Source organism: Peromyscus californicus, unplaced genomic scaffold (genome assembly GCF_007827085.1).
Source record: "Peromyscus californicus insignis strain IS unplaced genomic scaffold, ASM782708v3 Scaffold_2__1_contigs__length_46816999, whole genome shotgun sequence".
NCBI classification, from domain to species: domain Eukaryota; kingdom Metazoa; phylum Chordata; class Mammalia; order Rodentia; family Cricetidae; genus Peromyscus; species Peromyscus californicus.
In genome coordinates this window covers 6,370,359-6,393,157 of record NW_026294540.1, presented here as the reverse complement: position 1 = coordinate 6,393,157, position 22,799 = coordinate 6,370,359, and the positions used below count along the sequence as shown (strand labels likewise).

General features: G+C 47.8%; 1 protein-coding gene and 1 long non-coding RNA gene across 2 annotated transcripts in view; one reads left to right on the top strand and one right to left on the bottom strand.

Moving 5' to 3' along the window:
- The window catches only part of Tmem233 (transmembrane protein 233), a 29,586-nt gene extending 11,689 nt beyond the window's left edge, over positions 1–17,897 (top strand). Inside the window, exon 2 of the mRNA XM_052755156.1 lies at positions 15,983–17,897. Within this exon, the coding sequence (XP_052611116.1) occupies positions 15,983–16,123 (141 nt within the window). The 3' untranslated portion in view covers positions 16,124–17,897. The remainder of the gene's footprint in view (positions 1–15,982) is intronic.
- LOC128120909 (uncharacterized) overlaps positions 1–22,799 on the bottom strand; it is a 92,163-nt gene that overhangs the window by 51,012 nt on the left and 18,352 nt on the right. The window lies entirely within an intron of this gene.

Sequence of the window (22,799 nt, the reverse complement as noted above, 5' to 3'; positions counted from 1 at the left end):
CCTCCTCTTCCTCTTCTTCCTCCTCCTCTTCCAAACCTACTAAGTCCAATTTGTGTCACTGAATTGCTTTTGAGGTCGGGACCTGCTGAGGGGTGTTCTTACCCTACCACAGGACACATTAAAGAAAACTGACTCTCCCTCTCTCTACAACTACCACACGCCAATAGTCCCTCAGCTAGAGGTGGGACTTTGTGTCCATTCCCTGTCTTAGCCAGGTCTTCTATTGCCGTGACAAGACACCATGATCACAACAACTCTTATAAAGGAAAACATTTGATTGGGGTGGCTTACAGTTTCAGAGGCTCAGTCCATTATCATCATAGCAGGGAGCATAGCAGACATGGTGCTGGCTACATCTTGATCAGAAAGCAACAGGAAATGGTCTTAGAAACTGCGCGATATCTTGAGCATAGGAAACCTCAAAGCCCACCCCCACAGTGACACACTTCCTCCAAATAGGCCACACCCACTCCAACAAAGCCACACCTCCTAATAGTGCTACTTACTCCCTATGAGCTTATGGGGGCCGATTACATTCAAGCTGCCACATTCCTCCATGCTGGGACTTCGTCTTGCTTGAACTTGCTTAGGCGTCGTGCATGCTGTTATAACCACTGAGTTCCTGTGTGCCACTGCCCTTCCTGTACTGAAAACTGTTTCCTGGAAGCTATCCATCTCCGGCTCTTCCAACCCTTCTGCCCTCTCCTGGAGAAGAAGCTTGAGAGTTGAGGGAGGAGGTGTGATGTGTACGTGTGGTTTAAGGCTAAGCACTCCACATTCTGCTAGTCTCTGCACTCTGAGCTGCCGTGGGCCTCTGTGTCAGCGGCCACCTACTGCACACAGAAGTTTCTCGGACGAGGGTGGAGAGATGCACGGTCTGTGGGTACAGCAGCAATCCTCAAGGGTCCATTTAGTAGAAGAGTATTAGGTTCCCCCTAGGGTCTGTGATCTCTCTAGCCACAGACCCTTGGCCCCATGGTGCCAGGTATGAGTTCCACTTTAGATCCAGCAAGTCTTAGATCGAATTGGAAAGTGGTCTTGAGATGGATATAAATACTGATTCCAGTATAGAAATTTGACTCAAGTGTAAAACACCTATGTGCGGCATGAGACCTCGCATAACAGTCGGCATTACATGGGAAGCTTAGGGTGAAGGATCGAATGGGAAGGCAGGTCAGAACATAAAATTGTCTGAACAGTGAGACCCCACATAGTTCATCAGTAAAAAGTGTCCACTCACCATATCTCTGTGCCCGAACACGGACGGAGGAAGAAAAGGCTGGAAGCATTTCCGAACACCTTGTTGGCCATGCACATTTTACCAAGTCAACGAGATCCTTCCAGAGAGTGACGAGCCATGGAAGGAGAATGAACAAGCAGCGGGAGAGAAGGACAGGCGGGGGCAGTGGTGGAGAAGGGGTTTTATTTAGAAACAGTGGTGGGCAAAGGCTAGAGGGTGAGCTGAGGCTCAGGGGCAGACACAAGCTACGCGGACACGAAGGTACGTGCGTCATCTACGGCATCACTTAGAATGTGTTTGACTTCTTCAGGAAGGAACCGTACCATAGAGTGGGTCACAAGGAGCTGGGTCTTCAGTCACCTGGTGGAGTGTCCCAAAATAGTTTTTAACAGGCCTTCCTTATGGTCTGCCCTCAATACAATTCTGTTCACATATCCAGTGCCACGTCACAGTTTGCTCTTTCTCCCACCCTCTTTCCAAACCGGACCTATTACTCTAAGCTAATGTGCTCACGGCGGAAGCAGGGTCTATTTTTGTGTGGGTGCTGGTTAGCCTATGTGTTAATGAGCTGCGATTTAATGGGGCTTACGTTAATCAACAATAGCTGGGCTTGGATGGCTCTTGTCTTCCCCTGCCAACCCCGCTCCTGGTAAAACACCTGTCTCTCTTCTCCAGGGGTGTTCTAGTTAGCTCTGACTGACAGTGTAACACAGTTTAGAGTAACCTGAGAAGGGAGTCCCAACTGAGGGACTGTCTGGATTAGACTGGCCTGTGAGTGTGTCTATGGGGAATTGTCTTGTTAATTGACAGAGGGCCCAGCACACTGTGGGCGGCACCATTCCCTGGGAAGGTGGTCCTGGGCTGTAAATCGAAGCTGGCTGAGCATGAGTCAGAGTGAGCCAGCAAGTAGTATTCCCCCCATGATTTCTGCTTCATCTTCCTGCCTCGACTTTCCTTGATGATGGACTGTAACCTGTAAGCTGAAATAAATCCTTTCTCTACCTAAGCTGCTTTGCTCACAGTATTTGTTACAGCAACAGAATGAATCTAGAACAGGAGGTGTGTCTCAGGGGCTCCACAAAAGTCTAATCTGCTCATTCTGGCACCTGCTGGGTCTTGCTGCAGCTCCCAGTGGGCACCTGAGAGAGTCGCTGTGCCCAGAGGTTGTTTCTGAGCCCTGCCACCATCTCAGGAAGTGGCTTATCCCTGGAGGGCTTTGAAGACGCTAACATTCCATCACTGGACAGTTTCCCTTCTACCATCTGCTCACACAGTGAGATGGGGTGTAATATATCTAAAAAGCTGTAAAGCCATCACCGCTATAGGATTCCAGCGAACTTTCAGGCCCCAAAAAGAAACTTTCATCCAGCCAGGTGTGTGGCTCAAACCTAACCCAGCACTAGGAAGGTTGAGGCAGGAGGAGCCTGAGTTTGAGACCAACTGAATTTAAAAAAAAGAAGAAAAAAAAAGAGAAATTATAAATATTGAAATTTTTTTAAAGATTTATTTATTATGTACACAGAAGAGGTTGCCAGATCTCATTACAGATGGTTGTGAGCCACCATGTGGGTGCTGGGAATTGAACTCAGGACCTCTTGAAGAGCAGTCAGTGCTCTTAACCTCTAAGCCATCTCTCCAGCCCAAATACTGAATTTTTGCACCAGCATAGAAATTCCATTTTCTTAGCCAGGCATGGTGGTGCATGCCTGTAATCCCAGCACTTGGAGGGCTGAGGGAAGGGGACTGCTACAAGCTCACAGCCAGCCTTGGCTGCGTAGAAAGACCTTGTTTCAAATTAAGAAAAGACTTCTGGATATGACAGGGCTATTAGACTCATGGACATAGCGGCTATGGCTGCCTGTGTAAGACCCACATAAGGTCAAGTCAATCAATGTCCCAGCTTGGATAGGGTGGAGGGGTCACAGGCACTACCCATAGCTGAGAGCTATTGGTACTTGATGGCTGCAGGGGGTGGGGGTGTGAGAGCAAGTTTTCTTCAAGCCCTCCCCTAAGTTGCCTATACTTCGGAGAGTGGCTCTGTCCCATGTGAATATGGACAGTACCAACTGAACTCCGTGGGTTATAAAGAGGGGGAAAATGAGGACATGAAGTTGGAGGGGGTGTCGGTGAGGAGCTGTATGCACAGACACATGTATGAAACTCTCAAAGAGTAGATAAATAAAAATATAATGTTTAAAAGAAAGGAAAAGACCCCATGTGTGTCATCACTCCTTCCCCAACCCCACCAGGCAAAACCAACATGCCTTCTGTCCTCATACATTTCTTTATGCGGAATATCCCCTCAGATGGAGTCTTACACTCCGTGACCTTTCACATCTGGCTTCTGTCATTTGGCACGCTGGTTTTCAGGGTCCACTTACATCGCCCAGCAGCAGCACTCTCTTCTTTTTAAGGCTAAACAATATCCTGAACCCTTTTTTAAGGCGAAGCCCCAGCAAATTATACCTCTGATTAAGCGTTGGATAAATTGGAATTGCTGTGTGACTCCACTCAGCACTCTTAATGAAGAGGGAGTTGGGTGTTTAGCTACTAATTTCAACATTGTTCAAGTGTTGCAGAATCGTAATGTGCATCCATTCCTGTGCCAGCCCTGGGGGCAAAAACACAATATATACCTTGATGTTGTTTGAGATACTGATTTTTTTCCAATTTTTCTTTTTCCTCTATCATTTGTTGATGGACATTTGGATATAATCCACTTGGGGCCTATTATGGTTTAAGTCTAAAATGTCCCCCACCGGCTTGTGTTTGAATACTTGCTTCCTAACTGGTGACACCGTTTGGAGAAGCTGTGATACTTTGGGATGGGAGGCATGGCATGTGAGGTGAGCCACTGGCTTTTTTGGTTGTAGTCCAGCCCCACTTCTGGTGAGCTCTCCGTTAACCTGATCAACTAAGATGTGGCAAGCTGAGCTGCAGCCACTGGCAGAACCCCGGCCACCATGCCTTCCCCATTACGATGGACTGTGCCCTCCACACCACGAGCCCTGGGTTTATTTCAGGTGTCCGTCACAGAGACACATAAGGAACCAATACGGAGCTCTAACAGATAATGCTGTTAAGCACCTTTGAGCATAAGCTCTGTGTGGTCACATACTCCGGTCTTCTTGGGAGCATCCTGTGAGCATCATTGTCAAACCGTATGGCGATTTGGCCTGCTGAGGACCTGACAGACTGCCTGCAGAGCAGCTGGAGTGATTCAGATTTCCACAAGTCCTTAATGAGGGCTCCAGTTTCTCTGGATCCCCAGCAGTCTTTCCCATTACCTCTCTTCTCCAGTCTATCCCAATGGGTGTCAGTGGTGCCTTTTGTTTGCAGATGACCCATGACCTTGAGCATCTCCTTATTTATTTTTATTGGCCATTTGTCACCTTTGAAGAGATGTCTATTCAGGTCTTCATTGTACTTTTTATCTAGGTTAGTTTTGCTGTTTAGTAACTAGAGTTCTTTACATAAACTAGTCATAAGCATACATTGCTAGCAAATGTACCCCCTCCCCCATCTTATGGGTGATCTGGGATTTCTTGTCTCTCTGCTTTGTGATCCTTGGAGAGGTCTGGTTAATCACGGAGAGGTTTTAGTGCAAGTGCTGCTTTCACTGTTTTGTTTATCTGCTTCCTCCCTCCCTCCAACCTTTCCTCCCTCCCTCCCTCCCTCCCTCCCTCCCTCCCTCCCTGGGCACTAATAGAAACACTGGGTTGGGGACAGACTCAAAGACACTTGAGGCTTTGGACTCAGTGCTAAAACTCTGAATCCCAGCTCTGCCCCTTATCCTAAGTTCCCTGAGCCTGATTTCCCACCCATACGTTGGGTGTGTGGATACCAACCTTGCCTGCACGTTGTTTCCAGTAGGAAACGCAAGAGAGCCAGGCTCCATTCTGCTCTATCTCAGCCTCGCGACTGGCTGGCACTGTGCTTTGGATGCTTTCCCCATCTTACAAGGACAGAAAACTCTGTGCTTACGTGAGCACAGCACTACCATCTCAAAGATCTGTATAACTCATCTCTTACATCGTTCTCAAACGGGGCTTAGTGTAATTCACATACACAAACACCAGCTGTGGGGTGTGGGGTGGGGAGTCTCCATTCCAAAGAAAATCAACAGTAACTCAGGCTTAAGAAGCAAAGATCCAAACAACCTGGGAATTCTCCCCCACGTGGGGCTCTGTCTTAATTCCTTCACAGCCTTATTTCCTTCTGAGCAATTCTCATGTCGGAAATTTCCACTTTTTTTGTAGGTACTATTTGAAATTTGTTCTTGGTGTTTCACCCGGGGCTTGTCTTGAACTCCTGGATTAAGCAATCCTCCTGCCTCAGTCTCATGAATAAATGGGACTACAGGCACACATCACCACACCCTGCTGCCATTGTTAACGTTGTGTCTGGGTGATAAATGTACGGTTCACCTCTGTGAGGGCAGGGACCGTGTCTGCCTCGTTCGTACCTGCCTATTGTCCCCAGAACTTACTGCACTGCTTATGAAATGGCTGTGACTTAATAGTTTTGAGTGGATGGAGAAATGTGGCTTGCAATGTCTTCACGCTCTGGGGAATGTGCTGATAGGCCAGCAGTCTAACTTCCTTCTGGTGATTGGAAATAGAAAATAGTTGCTATTGGTTGAATGTTCGTGGCAGAGCAGGCATTGAGAGCTTTCAGCACATGCATTCATGGAATATGCTGGAAATTCAATGAAGTGAACACCCACCCATTTGGAGACGGCACACAGAAGTAAGGCAACTCGCTCAAAATTCTGAGTAAAGCTCTGGGGTGTAGCTCAGATATGGAGCACTTGCCTCTCATGTTCCAAAAACCTAGAGCCAACAATAACAACAACAAATAATAATCATTAGCAATTTCTCAGGTGTGGTGGCACACTTTTATAACCCCAGCACTGGGGAGCTGGGGCAAGAGGAACATTGGATTCACAGTAACCCTGGGCTACAAAGCAAAACCCCATTCGTGCTCCTGTAAACAACACTGATGAGACTTACCAGGTCACACACACAAGCGCACAGACACACACACACAGACACACACACACACACACAGACACACACACTCACACACAGAGATACACACAGAGACAAAGACATACACACACACATACAGACACACACATACAGACACACAGAGACACAGACACACACACACACACTCACACACAGAGATACACACACAGACACACACACATATAGACACACACACACATACAGACACACATACAGACACACAGAGACACAGACACACGCACACATACAGACACACACACTCACACACAGAGATACACACACACACACACACACACACAGACACACACACACATACAGACACACATACAGACACACAGAGACACAGACACACGCATACATACAGACACACACACTCACACACAGAGATACACACACACACACACACAGAGACACACACACACATACAGACACACATACAGACACACAGAGACACAGACACACGCATACATACAGACACACACACTCACACACAGAGATACACACACACACACACACACACACAGAGACACACACACACATACAGACACACATACAGACACACAGAGACACAGACACACGCATACATACAGACACACACACTCACACACAGAGATACACACACAGACACACGCACAGAGACACACACACACATACAGACATACAGACACACAGAGACACAGACACACGCATACATACAGACACACACACTCACAGAGATACACACACAGACACACACACACAGACACACACACACATACAGACACACATACAGACACACAGAGACACAGACACACGCATACATACAGACACACACACTCACACACAGAGATACACACACAGACACACACACACAGACACACACACACATACAGACACACATACAGACACACAGAGACACAGACACACGCATACATACAGACACACACACTCACACACAGAGATACACACACAGACACACACACGTATAGACACACACACACATACAGACACACAGAGACACAGACACACGCACACACACAGACACACACACACACACACACACACACACACACACACAGGAAAGCAGAAATAAGGCTAGTTAGAAAAGGGAAGGCAGTTCGTGGAAGGTGAGGGGGACAAGAAAGTATCACAGGAACAATCAACGTGACTGAAAGGCATTAAGAATACGTATAGAAAGTCAGTGAACCCCATAAGTACTTATAATTAATATATATTTAAAATGTGAGTCCCAGTCTCAGAATGGTAGCACGGGCTTCTGACTCAGCTACTCAGGAAGCTGACACAGGAAAATGGCAAGTTCAAGGCCAGCCTGGACAACTTAGTGAGAGCCTGTCTCACAAAGAAAACACACAGAAAGCTGTGGGGGTGGGTACAGCTCAGTAGAGGGCATCTGCTTAGCACTCACAGAGTCCTGGGTTCAACTCTCCCTTCTTTATGCTCACAGGGTTGGCATTACCCAGCATGGAGAAGCTACTGCACATTAACACTGGGAAGGATTATAAGAGAGAAAATTGGACTAGGGGAATGTGGAACATGAAAGTGTATATAAAGGAGCTGGAGAGATGGCTCAGAAGTTCAGAACACTTGCAGATCTTGCAGGACATGTGGGTTTGGTTCTCAGCACCCACATTGTGGCTCACAACCATGTATAGTTCATGGGGATCTGGTAGCCTCTTTGAGCACCAGGCATGTATGTCTACACATACATACATGTAGGCAAGCACTCATGCACATAAAATAAAAACATGCAAATCTTTTTTAAAAACCTATTTAGAGCTGGGGAGAGGGCTCAGTGGTGAAGTACTTTCTGGGTAAATGGGAGACCTGAATTCAGATCCCAAAAATGCACATAAAGCTGAACATGGTAGCATGTCTGGGATCCCAGCACTCCTGCCGCAAGATGAGACACAGAGACAGTAGAATCCCAAGAAGCTCATACGCCGCTGCCTGTACAGCAGCAAACCACAAACCCTGCCTCAAAAGCATGATGGAAGGCGAGAACCAATATCCGATGTTGTCCTCTGAATTCCATATGCACATCTCAGCAAGTGCCTGTCCACTTATGCACACAAGCATGCCTGTGCACACACATACACATGCACATCTCAGCATGTGCCACCCCACTTACGCACACAAAGATTATACACACACATATACACACAGTTTTCTTTTAAAGGTGCATTTATTTTCCTCTTTGCCAACACTGGAGAGGGCTGAGGCTATTAGGCTGTTCATGAGACACAGTCCTGAGCACTTTGCATGAACTGACTCTCTTAAACCAGAATAACCAGGCAGCTAAACTACAAAAGACCTCTTAACGTCTCTCCATCGGTAACATTTGGTGTTCGAGGAGCCTCTTTTGCTTGAGGGTGAACATAGAAACTTCATAGCAGTTAAGGAGCAAGAAAATGAATAAGCTGTCAATACCGTGAGATCAGAGGCACAGCTTAGAACCATTTTCCCTAGTTCCTTAACCAGTGGACCACACTGTCCGAAGTCAGAATCCAGTCACCTGTGTGGTATGGATTCCTCTCCTAGGTTCTGCAGGAGGCAGGTTGAAGTAGCTCAGGAGAAGGCTTGGTCAATGGGGTGTCTTTGGCTTAAGTCTGTGGCCCCCCCACCACAAGTCACGTTACTGTGTCTCTCTCTGAGCCTTGACTTTTCTGATGTGTGCAGAGGGCTAAAATTGTTTTTTTTTTTTTTTTCAGCCCCATGAAGTGCCCGGCACAGTACTTAGCACATACAAATGATTAGAGCAATATTATTATGACTATGAACATACCCCCTTCTCTCTCCCTTACATCTCAGCCATATTGAGTTTCCCAGCAGGGGGGGGGGGGGGCGGGAGGGGGCAGGGGGAGGGTAACATCTCTTCCCCACCTCTGTCCTTGTTATCCTCCCAGCCACGGCCCCTCCCTCCTGCTCTCTACACACATGACTCCTCAGCTCCCCAGGTCCAACATCCCTGCCTCTCAGAGCTCCCTTCTCCCCTCCTTATTATTCTTGCCATCATAACACTGTGTGTGTAATCCTCTCATTCATCAGCATGTTTACTAAAGTATTCTCTCTCCCCGCCGGAATGTAAGCTGCATGAGGGCCAGAGCAGTGGAGGTGTTTACCTGAGAGTCACTGGATGAGTGTATGAATGAGCGCCTATCTGTCTAAGACAATGGTCGTCAATCTTCCATTCCCCAAAAGGACTTCCCAAGCTCCCAAAAAACCATATAGAGCATCTAAGTGAGACAGCACAAGCCTGTCATCCCAACAGGAGGCAGAAAGATCACAAGTTCAAGGCTAGCATGGACTCTGTCTCCAGAAAGCAAACAAGCAAATATCATTTGAGCTCACCTCTAAAGATCCTGACTTAAGGCCGGGCGTGGTAGCACACGCCTTTAATCCCAGCACTCAGGCGGATCTCTGTGAGTTCGAGGGCCAGACTGGTCTACAGAGCAAGATCCAGGACAGGCTAAGCTACACAGAGAAACCCTGTCTCAAAAAACCAAAAAAAAAAAAAAAAAAAAAAAAAAGATCCTGACTTAGTCTTAGTCTTGAAGAAGACTTGAACATGGGAATGTTTTAAAGCAGACTGCAGGCGGGGGTGGGGGGGGGGCGTGCCTCCTCCAAGCAATCCCAAGGTTCAGCCAGCATTAGAAATTACTGATAGAAGGGAATGTAAAAACAGCTTTGGAGAGCTTCACTTCTTGTCTCTATGGTAGCAACCCCATAGAGGATGCTGTCTCACCCAGGTACCACATGGGATGTAGCAAGAGCTCTGAAGAGCAGAGGGAAAGGACCTTCACATTTTCCTGGCTTAGAGCAGTGTGGCAGATGTGCCGTTCAGCAGGAAGTGTCAGGAATTCCTAGACAGTAGATCCACTAACAGTGAGATGCAGCTACTAATATTTATAGCATCTTTGAGATGCCCTCCAACGGGAAGCCCTGAGTTGCGGCTGCAGGACATGATGGGCTTGTTGTTCTCTGCCACAGCCTTCTCGAGGCTCAGCATACATAGAAGGAGTCCTCTCTTCTGCTTCCTGACCAACTTCCTTTCCCTGGTTATGAGGCTCACGTGTCTACCCATGGCAAGTGGGTGTGAATAAGCTCAGAGGGACCACGTGCAGTGGCCATGACGTCATTAGATTACCACGGGAGAGATCCCTTGGCCTGGGTTTCTGTTGAAGGGTATGTGCCCTTTACAAGTTCACAGCACCTGACCAAGATCTGCATGCTGTGGTGATGACTGCATTTTGCCTGTAGGATCCCACAAAATAAAGGAAAAAGGAAAAAGGCAGCAGCAGTCCAGGCTACCTTACAAAGCACGTGACAGAAATGCACCCTGTTCTACACTTCGGTAAAGTTGTGTTGTTCCCCCAAGGGAAACAAACACCGAGGGGACATTAACAGCCTCTCTCTCTCTCTCTCTCTTTTTTTTTTTTTAACATTTTGAGATGGATGAGACTCAACTGACGGCTGAGCTTAGAGCTGTTCGTTTGTTCCCACTTTTCAGGCTTTGGGCTAAGATGGAGGGAAGAGTTCTTCATTTGTGAAATTAAAAAATCTATAGCTTAGAAGGCAATCCCATGCCATGTTCAGGTTCCATGAGTATCAGTTTAAAAATAAAAATGGACACAGAGGCAGAGACAGGAGGATCCCTGGAGCTCTCTAGTCAACTAGCCTGGCCTACTTGGTTAACGCCAGGCCAGTGAGAGACCCTGTCTCAATAAAAAGGTAGGCACCGCCGGGCAGTGGTGGCGCACGCCTTTAATCCCAGCACTCGGGAGGCAGAGCCAGGCGGATCTCTGTGAGTTCGAGGCCAGCCTGGGCTACAGAGTGAGTTCCAGGAAAGGCGCAAAGCTACACAGAGAAACCCTGTCTCGAAAAACCAAAAAAAAAAAAAAAAGGTAGGCACCTGAGGAATAACACTTGAGGTTGTGTTCTGCACCCTCACACACACTCACACACGCACACGTACCACCCCCTATATACATACACACAAATTAAATAAATAAATATAAATACTAGATAGTCAGGCATTGTGGTAGACACCTTTAATCCCAGTCCTCAGGAGACAGAGACAGGAGTATCACGAGTGAGTTCAAGGCCAGCCTGGGCAACACAGGAAGTTCTTGTAATAATAAATAACTTTTCCCCAAGGGTACAACGATGGCAGGACATGAAGAGGAGGAAGTCTGTCCCTCTAACTCAGTCTCTTGAATTATGAATGGAAACGGAACACAGAAACAGGGCGGAGCTAGAAGCACCAGCCTGGAAGGCTGTCTACCCTGGGGCAGGTGGAAGCCAGCAAGTTATATATAAAAAAGTATATAATATATATTATATATATAATATATATATAAAGTAATAATAACCAAAGGCCCATCTCTCTCTCTCTCTCTCTCTCTCTCTCTCTCTCTCTCTCTCTCTCTCTCTCTCTCTCTCTCACACACACACACACACACACACACACACACACACACACACACACACTTAACAAATAAGCCATGCTAGTTTTTTTGTGACTGGCTTAACCTTGTACCTCAATTTCCCCATCAATAAAACAGTAATGATGAACTCCTTACCTCAGAGAGCTGAGGAGAAATGAGACAACCCTTGGAAAGCATTTAACGCGATGTCAGGCCCTAAGCAATGCTCCACAAATGCTGTCCATTATCTTCGCTATTTCGTCACAGGGTAAGTCAGAGGCTGTACCAGCCAGCTCTCCACTCACTGCAACAAAATACCTGCCATCAACTCGGAAGGGGAAAGGGTTCGCCTTGGCTCATAGTTCTAGAGCATTCTGTGCATTGTCTGTCTGTCTGTCTGTCTGTTGTCTGTGAGGAGTCAACTGCATGATAAGAACACAAGGTAGAGGAAGCGACTCTCCTCACGGAAGCTGGGGAAACACAGAAAGAAGATGGGGAGGAGAAACCAGAGCCCCCCAGAGTCCCTTCAAGGACACACCCTCAGTGACCTGAAGCCTCCCGGCCTCACCTCTTAAGGTTCCGCCACCGAGTCTGCAGCACGTGGCCCATTGCGGAACATTCCAGAACTGAACTATAGCAGGAGCCAAAACATACAGAAAAGGAGCAGAGAAGGGAAGGGAAAAGAGAAGAGAGAGGGGAGAGAGGGGAGGGGAAGGGGGAGAGAGAAAGGGAGAGGGGACCTACTTAGAAAGAAATGCAACGAAGTCCAATTCAGAAGTTCCAGCCAGCCAATGAAAAGCACAGGTGAGTGTTTAAAGGCAATGCCAACGGCAGATCTGCCAAGTCTACCAGGATCTGCAGTCATCTGCTCATAGTGAAAACAGCCTCTGCTGCGCCACCAACGTTGCCTGAGAATGAAGCTGCCTTCACCTGTGAGGGGTCAGGATTAGACACGCAGACTTAGTACCGTGGCTTTATCTTGGGGTGCGAATTTCCTTCTCCTAACCTCCGTTGGAGCGTGCTTAGTCATCACGGAAGCTGGAGCGAGTGTCAGTGATTATTTTCGCAGGATTTGTGGCATACCAAGCTGCTTAAGACTGAGAAATGAGATTAAATGAAGTTTTATGTTCTGTTTGTTTCTGTGGTGTTGAAATGATTGGCATGTATCCAGATGGCATTCATAATTTTTAGAGGAATGAGTAAGATCGTATAAATTGAGCCAGGGAGGTGGCCCAGCAGGCAAAAGCACTTCCTGCCAAGCCTGATGCCCTGAGTTCAAGCCACAGGACCTACACGTCAAAGGAAGCATCCGCTCCGACAAGATCACGTCCATCTTAGATAACTAAAGCCATCCAGGCTTCTTGCTCATCCTTTCCTACCAGATGGCAGAGTTTGCCTTCTGAGCTCTTCAGAAGAAAAGACTTACAGAGCATGCATTTTCTCCAAAACCCATTTCCACCACTTCAGTCTGCCCCCACCTGCCAGGAGACCCTTAGGATGACACTCTAATCGGAAGAAGGACAGAGTTACTGTAGCTAGGGCGGGGAGCACTTGTCCAGAGTGTCTGAGGCCCTGAGGTACACCCCCAGCACTGGGCAGGGCCGGAGGATTCCTTCCTCTGTTGCTGACTCTCCACTGTTAAAGGTTTGGATGTGAAGTGTCCGCCACAGGCTCACGTGTTCAAGCGCTCGGTCCCCAGCTGTCGCTGCTGTCCGAGGAGGCTGTGGGAACGTTTAGGACAAGGGGCCTAGCTGGCAGAGGTGGGTCATTAGTGGCAGCCCTTGGAGGTTGTATCCACCTCTGGTTCCAAGCCCTCTCTCTCTGTTTCTGATCTTTGCCACAATGTGAACAAGCCACCACCCTCATTCCCCTGCCACTACAGACAGAACAGCCCCAGCCACCATGCTTCCCGGCCATGTTGCACCGGGTCTTCTGAAGCCATGTGCCAAAGGAAACCGCCCCTCCTTTAAGCTGCTTCCGTTGGATATTTTGTTACAACTATGAGCAAAGTAACTCTGGCATCAACCCTTAAGCTGATCCCCCTACCATAACACAAGTCCGTCAGACTGGAATCAGGGAATTCTATAGTCTTCTGCCCTGATCCTTCCCCCCAATCTTTACAATCACCCAGCAGATAACCAGGGAGAGACCTTCTCCAAGAACCAGAGGGGAGACCAGATTCAGAGTGGGAGTCCTAGATACAGAGGAGAGAACCCTCCTTGGCACTGAAAGGGGCTTCTCAATGGTTTCAACTCAGCGGTGGCCTCACTCGGATTCTCTCTCATGAGTCTTGGAGAGAGGGCGGTACCCGAGGAGGAGGGTCACAGGCAGGATGCCAGGTTGGCTGCAGGCGAGGAAGGGTATCTCCATAGCTTGTTCTCAAACCCCTCAGCCAGGTGGTCAATGTGGCTTCGCTGACCTGCACCAAACAAGCCAAAGAGCCCAGACCCCCCCCCCCACACACACACACACACACGCCTCTTACCTGAGCCCACAGGTGATGCCCTGATGATACCTATGACCTTCAGTATGCCCCAGGCTGGCTCTCTTCCCTACTGCTATTAGAGAAAGAGAGTTTTTTTTCTTATCTAACAGTCAAGAGTTAACATTGTTTGGAGGTCTCATTATTTTTCCTTTTCTTAATCAAATCATCACTATGACTGATCCGTAGATTGCGTTTTCCAAGGACACACGGAAGAACAATGATTTGTCAGGGGTGGGTGGTCTGAATCTTCATCACTCTAGGCTAGATTATAAGGACTGAACTTGAACTCCTAATGTTCTGGACAGTGACTTTGAGTGTGAAGCCACCTAAAACACTGCCTGAACTTGGATCCTCGTGATCACGGAGGTGGTCAGAGGTAGAGAGGAGCCTGCCACACCCCTCTCCACCCAACGACTGACAATAAGAACAAGGTGGGAGTAGCAACCGATTCATAGTAAAAGGCGGAGTGCATTGAGCATGCAGGGTCAACACTGCCCACTTCACATGTTAATTCACGGGATCCTCTGTGTGAAGCTGCTGCTACTCCTGCCCCAATGCACAGACAAGGACAATGGGCCTTGGAAAGGGTGGTTACTTTCTGCACTTACCACAGCTTCTCAAATAGAATCTGAACTCAGACCTCTGAGATGAGATCTTCGGCTTTCTCAAGCAGCCCCAGGTGGGCCTAGAGCTGGCTGAGGGCAAGGACTTGCCTGAAGTCCTGATCCCAGACCTTTGTGCCTCCACCACCCCCATGTTAGGTGTTTCTGGGGATCAAACTAACCCACAGAGCAGCATCCCTGACAGAGTGGGAAAGGAGGCTCTGCTGAGCTCAATAATAAATAACCCTTAGCACACCAGTTCCTGGAGAAGTCACGGGTGATACAGAGAAGGACCCAGGATGCTGGGGGATGAGGGAAGGAGGACCAAGGCTCAGAGTAGCATTTCTCATCCGCTGCAACATTTTTTTTTTTTTTTTTTTTTTCGAGACAGGGTTTCTCTGTGTAGCTTTGCGCCTCTCCTGGAACTCACTTGGTAGCCCAGGCTGGCCTCGAACTCACAGAGATCCGCCTGGCTCTGCCTCCCGAGTGCTGGGATTAAAGGCGTGCGCCACCACCGCCCGGCAGCCGCTGCAACATTTTAATAGCCTGAGAAGCTGTGTCTGTGGGGACTACTTAAAAGGTAGCCTTGACTTGGGCATAGAGGTGAATAATGGAGGCAAAGTTTTTTGTGTAGGAATGGCTGAATGTCTTCTGTAAATAACCAAACAGCAGATAGTTTGGGTTTGGCAAACGCTACAACTTCTGTCCCAAGTTCCTGACGCTGTCACTGTAGCACAAAAGCAGCCACCAGCAATAGTGAGTCAGTGTAGCTTTGATCCAAACAGGCGACAAGCTGGCCGGGGCTGCGGGTGAGACTTGGCAATGACTCCCTAATGCCTGACACAGGCATGTCCTTCCCATTCTTCAGACATGTACTAAGTGTCTTCCACTTGACAAGTACGGCTCTGGGAGCTGACATGCTGGGCTGAATGAGAGAGACGAGCGTTACCACCCACATACTCCCTATAGGGGTGGGCGAGACAAAAATCAGCCCTCTGGTGGAAGGAAGGAAGAAATCCAAAGGCCTTAGGAAAGCTTCCTGGGAGATGACAGAGCCATGTTATTTTCTCAACAGCCCGACACTGAGGGGAGCGGTCACCAAGGGCTCCTTAAGGGTTGTTCCATCAGGACAGCCTGAGAAGGCCCATGCCTCTCCTCATGGGTTATCTGTGGTCACCGGCTTTTCCTTTGTGTCCCCCCAGTCTCAGAACAGCTACAATGACGGAGACTACGAAGGAGCCAGGAGGCTGGGGCGCAACGCCAAGTGGGTGGCCATCGCCTCCATCATCATCGGCCTGGTCATCATCGGTGTGTCATGTGTGGTGCACTTCTCCAGGACGTAAGTAGGCCTTCTGAACCCCTCCTGCTACTGAATGCTTTTCTCGAATGCTCGTGGGAATCTACTGGGCTAGGTTAAGATCGGCTTTGATAATAAAATCAACAGGGTCTTCACGTTTTCTCCATGTTACACAGACCATGCAGGGCGGGTGCAAGGTCTGCTTCCAATGCAGTCACTCGGAGAGCCAGGCTGTCAATCACTCCACCATATTCTAGCAATTCCATCAGCTTGACACGACTGTAGCCATCTTGAGTCATGGCTGCCATGACTGTCCAAAGAATGACCCGAGTCAGTTTTTCCTGCATAGGTTCCCATCAAACTACAAGTAGACAAAAACTATCAAAGTAGAAAGTCGAACTTTACAATCAGATCCAGGCTTGAAAGGGTACATCTGAACCTTCAATAGCATCTGAAGAGAAACTAGGCACACTCCAGCAAGGATGAAGTCACCTCTTCCCTCCTTTTTGACCCAAGTTGTCGGGATCCAACTGTTCGTGTGCTGCCTGGAACCAAGGTTTCATCAGCAAGTCCCCCCAGGAAAGTGCACTCCACAATCCTCGATCTGGCATATCAAGGCCGGTCTTCCCACACGGGGGCTAAATTGCTTTGGCGTGGTAGTAAATATTCCAGGCCTTGCAGGACATGTGGTCCCTACCACCCCACCTCTGTCGTAAGTACTGAGCTTGCCGCTGGGACACAGCAGCAGTCATAGACAGCGTGCGAATGATCGGTGTGGCTGTGTTCCAGCAAAACTTTACTTACAAAAGCAAGTATTTTCAGCTGGGGGCTGTAGTTCCCCAACCTTCGTTTCTAGAACAGGAAGTGATGTCAGGCTAAGGCGGGGAGTGAAGAAGATCAGAGAACCTATGCGGTTTTCCGCTGCCGGAGCAAATGTCACTTGGGCTCACAATGAGATGACTGAAGCCTGTCTCGTGGCCCCACCCGACTGTCAGAGGGTAGGAGATGGGAAGGCGTAAGTGGAACATCTAATACCTGCATGTCTGCAAAAGTATGCCCTGCGTGACTTTGCAGGTGCTTGCCTCATTCCTAGTTCAAGGGCGGAAAAGCCATGTGCTTTGGGGTCACCCCTGAGCTCTCCTGTCATAAAGAGAGGAACGTTGATGCTTCTCTCTGGACTTACACATATTTTTCTTCTGAATTCTCTAATAAGCTGAAATGAACTTCCCCTGATAGCATCGATGCCATTTTCCATCGGAGTTTTGACAGGGGCAAAGGACACGTGGTGCGTAGCCTGGGCCCAGAAAAAAAGAAGCACAAACCCACGGGGCCAAGAATACGTTAGCTTTTCTTCCTGGGCAACTAATTCTTCCACATCCTTGACCAAAGCACTTTGTCCCTTAAGCTGAGAAGGCCAACCTTTTTTTGGCTTCGTTGACCAAAGAGACTCTCATGGGTGGATGAGGGAGGAAGTCATATCCTTAACCTGGATAGATCAGCCAGCCTAACCTTGGCAATCGAGGGGACAGAGGATGCCACGGGAGATCAACTTCCTGTCAGATAAGCCAGAGATCCACCAGCAATGAGGACCAGGTGGATGTGGGAGCTCACGTCCTAACAGAAAGTGTCCCAGGGGAAAAATAAACACATTGCAGTGTCCCAAGAAAGGGACACTACAAGAGCAAAGGGAACTCAGAAGTTTTGTTTAGATGACACGGATGTCATCATCAAGTTCTTTAAAACCTGCTGATATGGGCCTGGAATCGGGGGAAGATGAGAATATTGGAGGACAGATGAGAACATGCTGGACTTCGTTCTTAAAGAAGGCACTGTGTGTGTGTGTGTGTGTGTGTGTGTGTGTGTGTGTGTGTGTGTGTGTGTGTGTGTGCACGTGCATGCGTGCGTGCGTGCTTGCGTGCGTGCATGCGCGTAACTATGGAGCATGGATAATAGTACAAGCTTAGTACCAGATTGCCTGGACCTAGGTCATCACTTATCACTTACCCCAAACCAACTGTTTGAACTTTCTCAGACCTCAGTTGCCCCAGCTGTGACTCACAGTCAGTCCATAAAGCTACCGTAAACATTAAGCAGGTGACAGAGAACGTGTACAGCTTGGTGGCTGCGTCTTAGCACACAGAGAACGCAGACCACTTGCTGAAAGTTACTATTACTCTTGCGATAGACATGGCAGGAGAGGGCCTTGGGTGTTAAGAAAACTCTAAAGGGAGTTCAGGACTGTGTACCATGAGCCAAGCTCAAAGGACAGTGTTCCGGGGGAAGGAAGCCAGCCTCGGTTTCATTTCTGAGGACGTGTGAAAACGCACACTGCCCAGATCAGACTTAGAACTAAGTAGGTTATAGTAATAGCGGCTGTCATTGGCACAGATCCTGTCACACCCCAGGCAACACAGGAGCTCTCACAGGACAAGCTCATATGAACACTCCAAGCAGCCCAAGAGGTACTGCCATGCTGCAGAGAAGGAGCGTGAGGTACAGATGGTTGACAGGAAAGATAGGATTTAATTGCAGCTCTTTGTGCTGGGTTCGTGTGTGTGAGTGTGTGTGTGTGTGTGTGTGTGTGTGTGTGTGTGTGTGTGTGTGTGTGTATGTCTGTGTGTCTGTGTCTGTGTCTGTGTGTCTGTGTCTGTGTGTGTGTCTATGTGTGTCTGTGAGTCTGTGTCTGTGTCTGTGTGTATCTTTGTGTCTGTGTGTCTGTGTGTGTGTCTATGTGTGTCTGTGTCTGTGTGTGTGTCTTTGTGTGTGTGTCTATGTGTGTCTGTGTCTGTGTGTGTCTTTGTGTGTGTGTTTGTGTGTGTGTCTGTGTCTGTGTGTCTTTGTGTGTGTGTCTGTGTCTGTGTGTCTGTGTGTGTGTGTCTTTGTGTCTGTGTGTCTGTGTGCATGTCTCTGTGTGTGTCTGTGTGTGCTCGAGTGTGTATTTCACATGGATGCATATGTGTGTGCTGGTAGACTCACCTCTGCAGGTCACGTGGCAGTCAGGGGTTGATGTTAGGACATGCTTCTCACTGCCTTACTGCCTTATTGTTTGACACCGAGTCTCTCTGTGAACCCAGACAGATGTCTGTGCCCCCAGCACTGGGGTGACAGACTCACACTGCCACACCCAGCTCTCATGTTGGTGCTGGAGACCTGAAATCATGCTTACAGGGCAAGCCCTTTACCCACTGGGCTGTGTCCCAGCCCCTGTGCTGGGCTCTTAACTACAGCTTCACACTCTCTCCATCCAGGCCTCCTTTTCTAGTCTGCCCAGTGACAGGGATAAACTGTCCCTGCTTTACGGTCACTCCAGCATTCGTGGATGGGGGTGGCAGTACCATGAGGTGTGTAATGAGTCAGCCATCAGGGGTCAGGCAGGGAACACACACGAAGGCAGTGGCCTACTGAGGAAACACTAGGGAGACATGGGGGCTGGTGAAGCATGGGAAAGGGAGCAGCCATCCCTCAGGATGCTGACCCCATTTTTAAAAGGGGTTAGAAATCTGATTTAGATGTTGACAACTACACGGTTTAAACCCATAATAAAACATAAAATGATGACCACACCTGCGGTTGGAACCTGTCTGCTTGGCAATCTGAGGTGAACATTTAGATCAAAGATCAGATTGCCGGGGCTGGAGAGACAGCTCATTGGTGAGGACTGCCTCCTGCTCTTAACCAGGAACTGGGTTTGGTTCCCAGCACCCACACTGAGTAGCTCACAACTGCCTGTAACTCCAGTTCCGGGGTCATCAGACACCTTCTTCTGGCCTCCACCAGCACCTGCACACATATAACACACACATAAACACGCACACACATAAACACATACACACACATACTTAAAAAATAGAATAACTTTTTAAAAAAGATGTTTGTCCCTAAGATATCACCACCCAAGATTTTTTTTGAACAAGGGATCCAGAAGTCATCACACATGAGGATCCCCACTATTCATAATATAAATGTTTCCAGATGGTGTCAAGGCGTGTGTGCATGCTTATGGTTGAAACTCTCCTAATACGAATAAAAGCTATCAATTGGAGGTCACCTCTTCATTCTTTCTTCCTCGGGGGTTGTGTCTCACAATGGTTAGAGCATGGATTTTGTCATCAATGTTACCAGGATTCAAGTCCTAGTTCTGACCTGGGCTGGTGATGTACACCTTTAATCCCAGCAGTCAGGATGTAGAAGCAAGCCCATCTCTATGGTTTCAAGGACAGCTCGTTCTACATATCGAGTTCCTGAGCTACATAGTGAGCTCTTGTCTCAAAATAAAATCTCCGGCTCACACGCAGACCATCTGGGCAAGCTGTTAAATTCTCAGACTTCTTTGTTCCCTACCTATCTGTAAGGTCAGATTCCTTTTAGATACATTTCTGTCCGAAGTTATTAACGAAAACGAAAGAGGGTTTCTAGAGGTAGAATCCCAAGAGGAAACCCCGAATAACTTAGAGCTCTTTGCCAGGGTGAGATGAGGAAGAGTTTAAGGCCAGTCCAGGCTACATACTAAGACCCTGCCACAGAAAAAGATTTTGTTCTTTGTGGATGAGAGACGGGGGGGGGGGGGGGGGGGGGGGCAGAGCAGCCTATAGAGAAAAAGATCAATTGAAATCTTCCAGTAAGTGGAATAATAGGGCCGAATTCTCTGTAACCCCTTAAAATAAAATATCCCTGCCCTACTTTATGGGAATTGAATGGCCACCAGGAACTATTAAACAGGGGTCCCCAAGCTTCACACCGCCAAAGAATCACCTGGAAAGGTTTATAGGCATTCTTATCCAAAACATGCCCAGAGGGTTCCAACTGGGTAAATCAGATGTGAGCCTGGGGATCTGCAATGTTTCAGCTCTGAACACCGCCCCCCCGCAACCCGGGGGTTTAGATCCCAGTGTTTAAGAGAATCCCTGTGGTCCAATCCTGCCTTCTTCCTCCAAAGTCCAGAGGAAAGACACACCAAGGGTAGCCCTCAGCACAGTGGTCAGTTTTCCTTTACATCAGCAGACTCACTGCCCTAGTTTGCTCTAAGCCAATGCCAAGGAGGAGAGTAGGGTTACGGACATGCGCCTGTCCCCATGGCAGGCTCTGCTGGAACAATCTGGAAGCCAGCAAGGACCTCATGGAAGGGAAATCTGACAGCAGAGGACACCGAGCCTGGGTGAGGCAAAGCCATGAAGGTAGATTTCTGAGTTTAATTCAAAACTCCTCTCTAAAGAAAAAGGAGAGATGTTTAAAACCGTAAAGGACCTGTTTTAAAAACAAGAGATCCAGGCATGGTGGTGCACACCTTTATAGTCCCAGTACTCTTCTGGTCTCCAAGGACACCAGGCATGCACACAGGGCAAACATATATATGCAGACAAAACACTCATACTCAGAAAATAAAAGTAAATAAATCCCAACAAACTAATAATAAATGGGCTGGAGAGATGGCTCCGAGGCTGAGAGCATTGGCTGCTCTTCCAGAGGACCTGAGTTCAGTTCCCAGCACCCACATCCAGCAGGCCCACAATCACCTACAACTACAGCTCCAAGAGACCCAATACCCTCTTTTGGCCTCCAAGAGCACTGCACTCACATGCAAATACACACACATCCATAAATAAAAATAATAAACTTTTTTAAATAAAATAAACAAAAATTTGATCTTGGTAGCTAGCATGCTGGTACATATCTATAACCCCAGCACTTGAGAGGCAGAGAGACAAGGCAACAAGACCAAGAGTTCAAGGTCATCCTCAGCTACATAACAAGTTCAAGATCAGCCTGGGCTAGATGGGTGCTATCTCAAAAAAATTAACCTAAAAAAAATTAATGTAGCTCAGTGTTAAAGTATCTGCTTGGCATGAGCAATATCCAAGGTTTGGTCCCTGGCACTGAAAAATATTATCATTATTGTTATTATTATTATTATCATTATTATTATTATTACTAAAAGTAGTTAGTCTTTATCCTCATCAAGATGGAGAATAGAACTCAAACGGCCTATGTCTTCATCGTGTTTCTTTAAATAATCCCAAATCGTTATAGTCTTTAAGTAAATTCACAGAAAGTTCTTGTTCACCTAGTTCTATAGACTACCTAAGTAAGTCACGTGATGTTTGAGGACAGTTTTACGTTATCAAATTCAGAAGATCTGAGAGGCATGCAAATATTCAGTAATTTGCATAGAACAGTGTCTTATCAGATGGTTCCGGTCCAAGCAGCTTCAGAAACTTGAAGTCTCTCAAAGTCAGGGACTTCTCTGCCCTCAAGTTGCCAGAAAAAAGTGCAGAGATGAATCCCACAGATGAAAGGTGGTATTTCTCATCCTGAATATATGTAAATCCCTGACCCAAGCCAACATGGCTGCAGGGTTTAGCTTTCTCCTGAGTACCATGAAGATTCAAGCGAGCTTAGGCTAGTCTCAGTGGTCATGTTTTTCAAAGCACCCTCAGCTCTCAGACCACCTGTAACAGATTCAGCTGGGGGCCTTGTAAATGTAGATCTCTGGGTCTCAGACAAGCCCTGGAGTGATCTTAAAACATGTATCATCTCGCAAGGGATTGATTCTAAATATTCTAACATCACATAACCACTGCCCTACAGTTTTCACTTAATGAAAAACATTCTCGCCCAGGAGCGCGGGCCATAAAACCAGACTGTTTACGTGCCTAACATAAGAGATAAAAACATGTTTTCCTTTTTTCTCTACATTCAAGGCAGCACACTTCTGTAGCCAGATG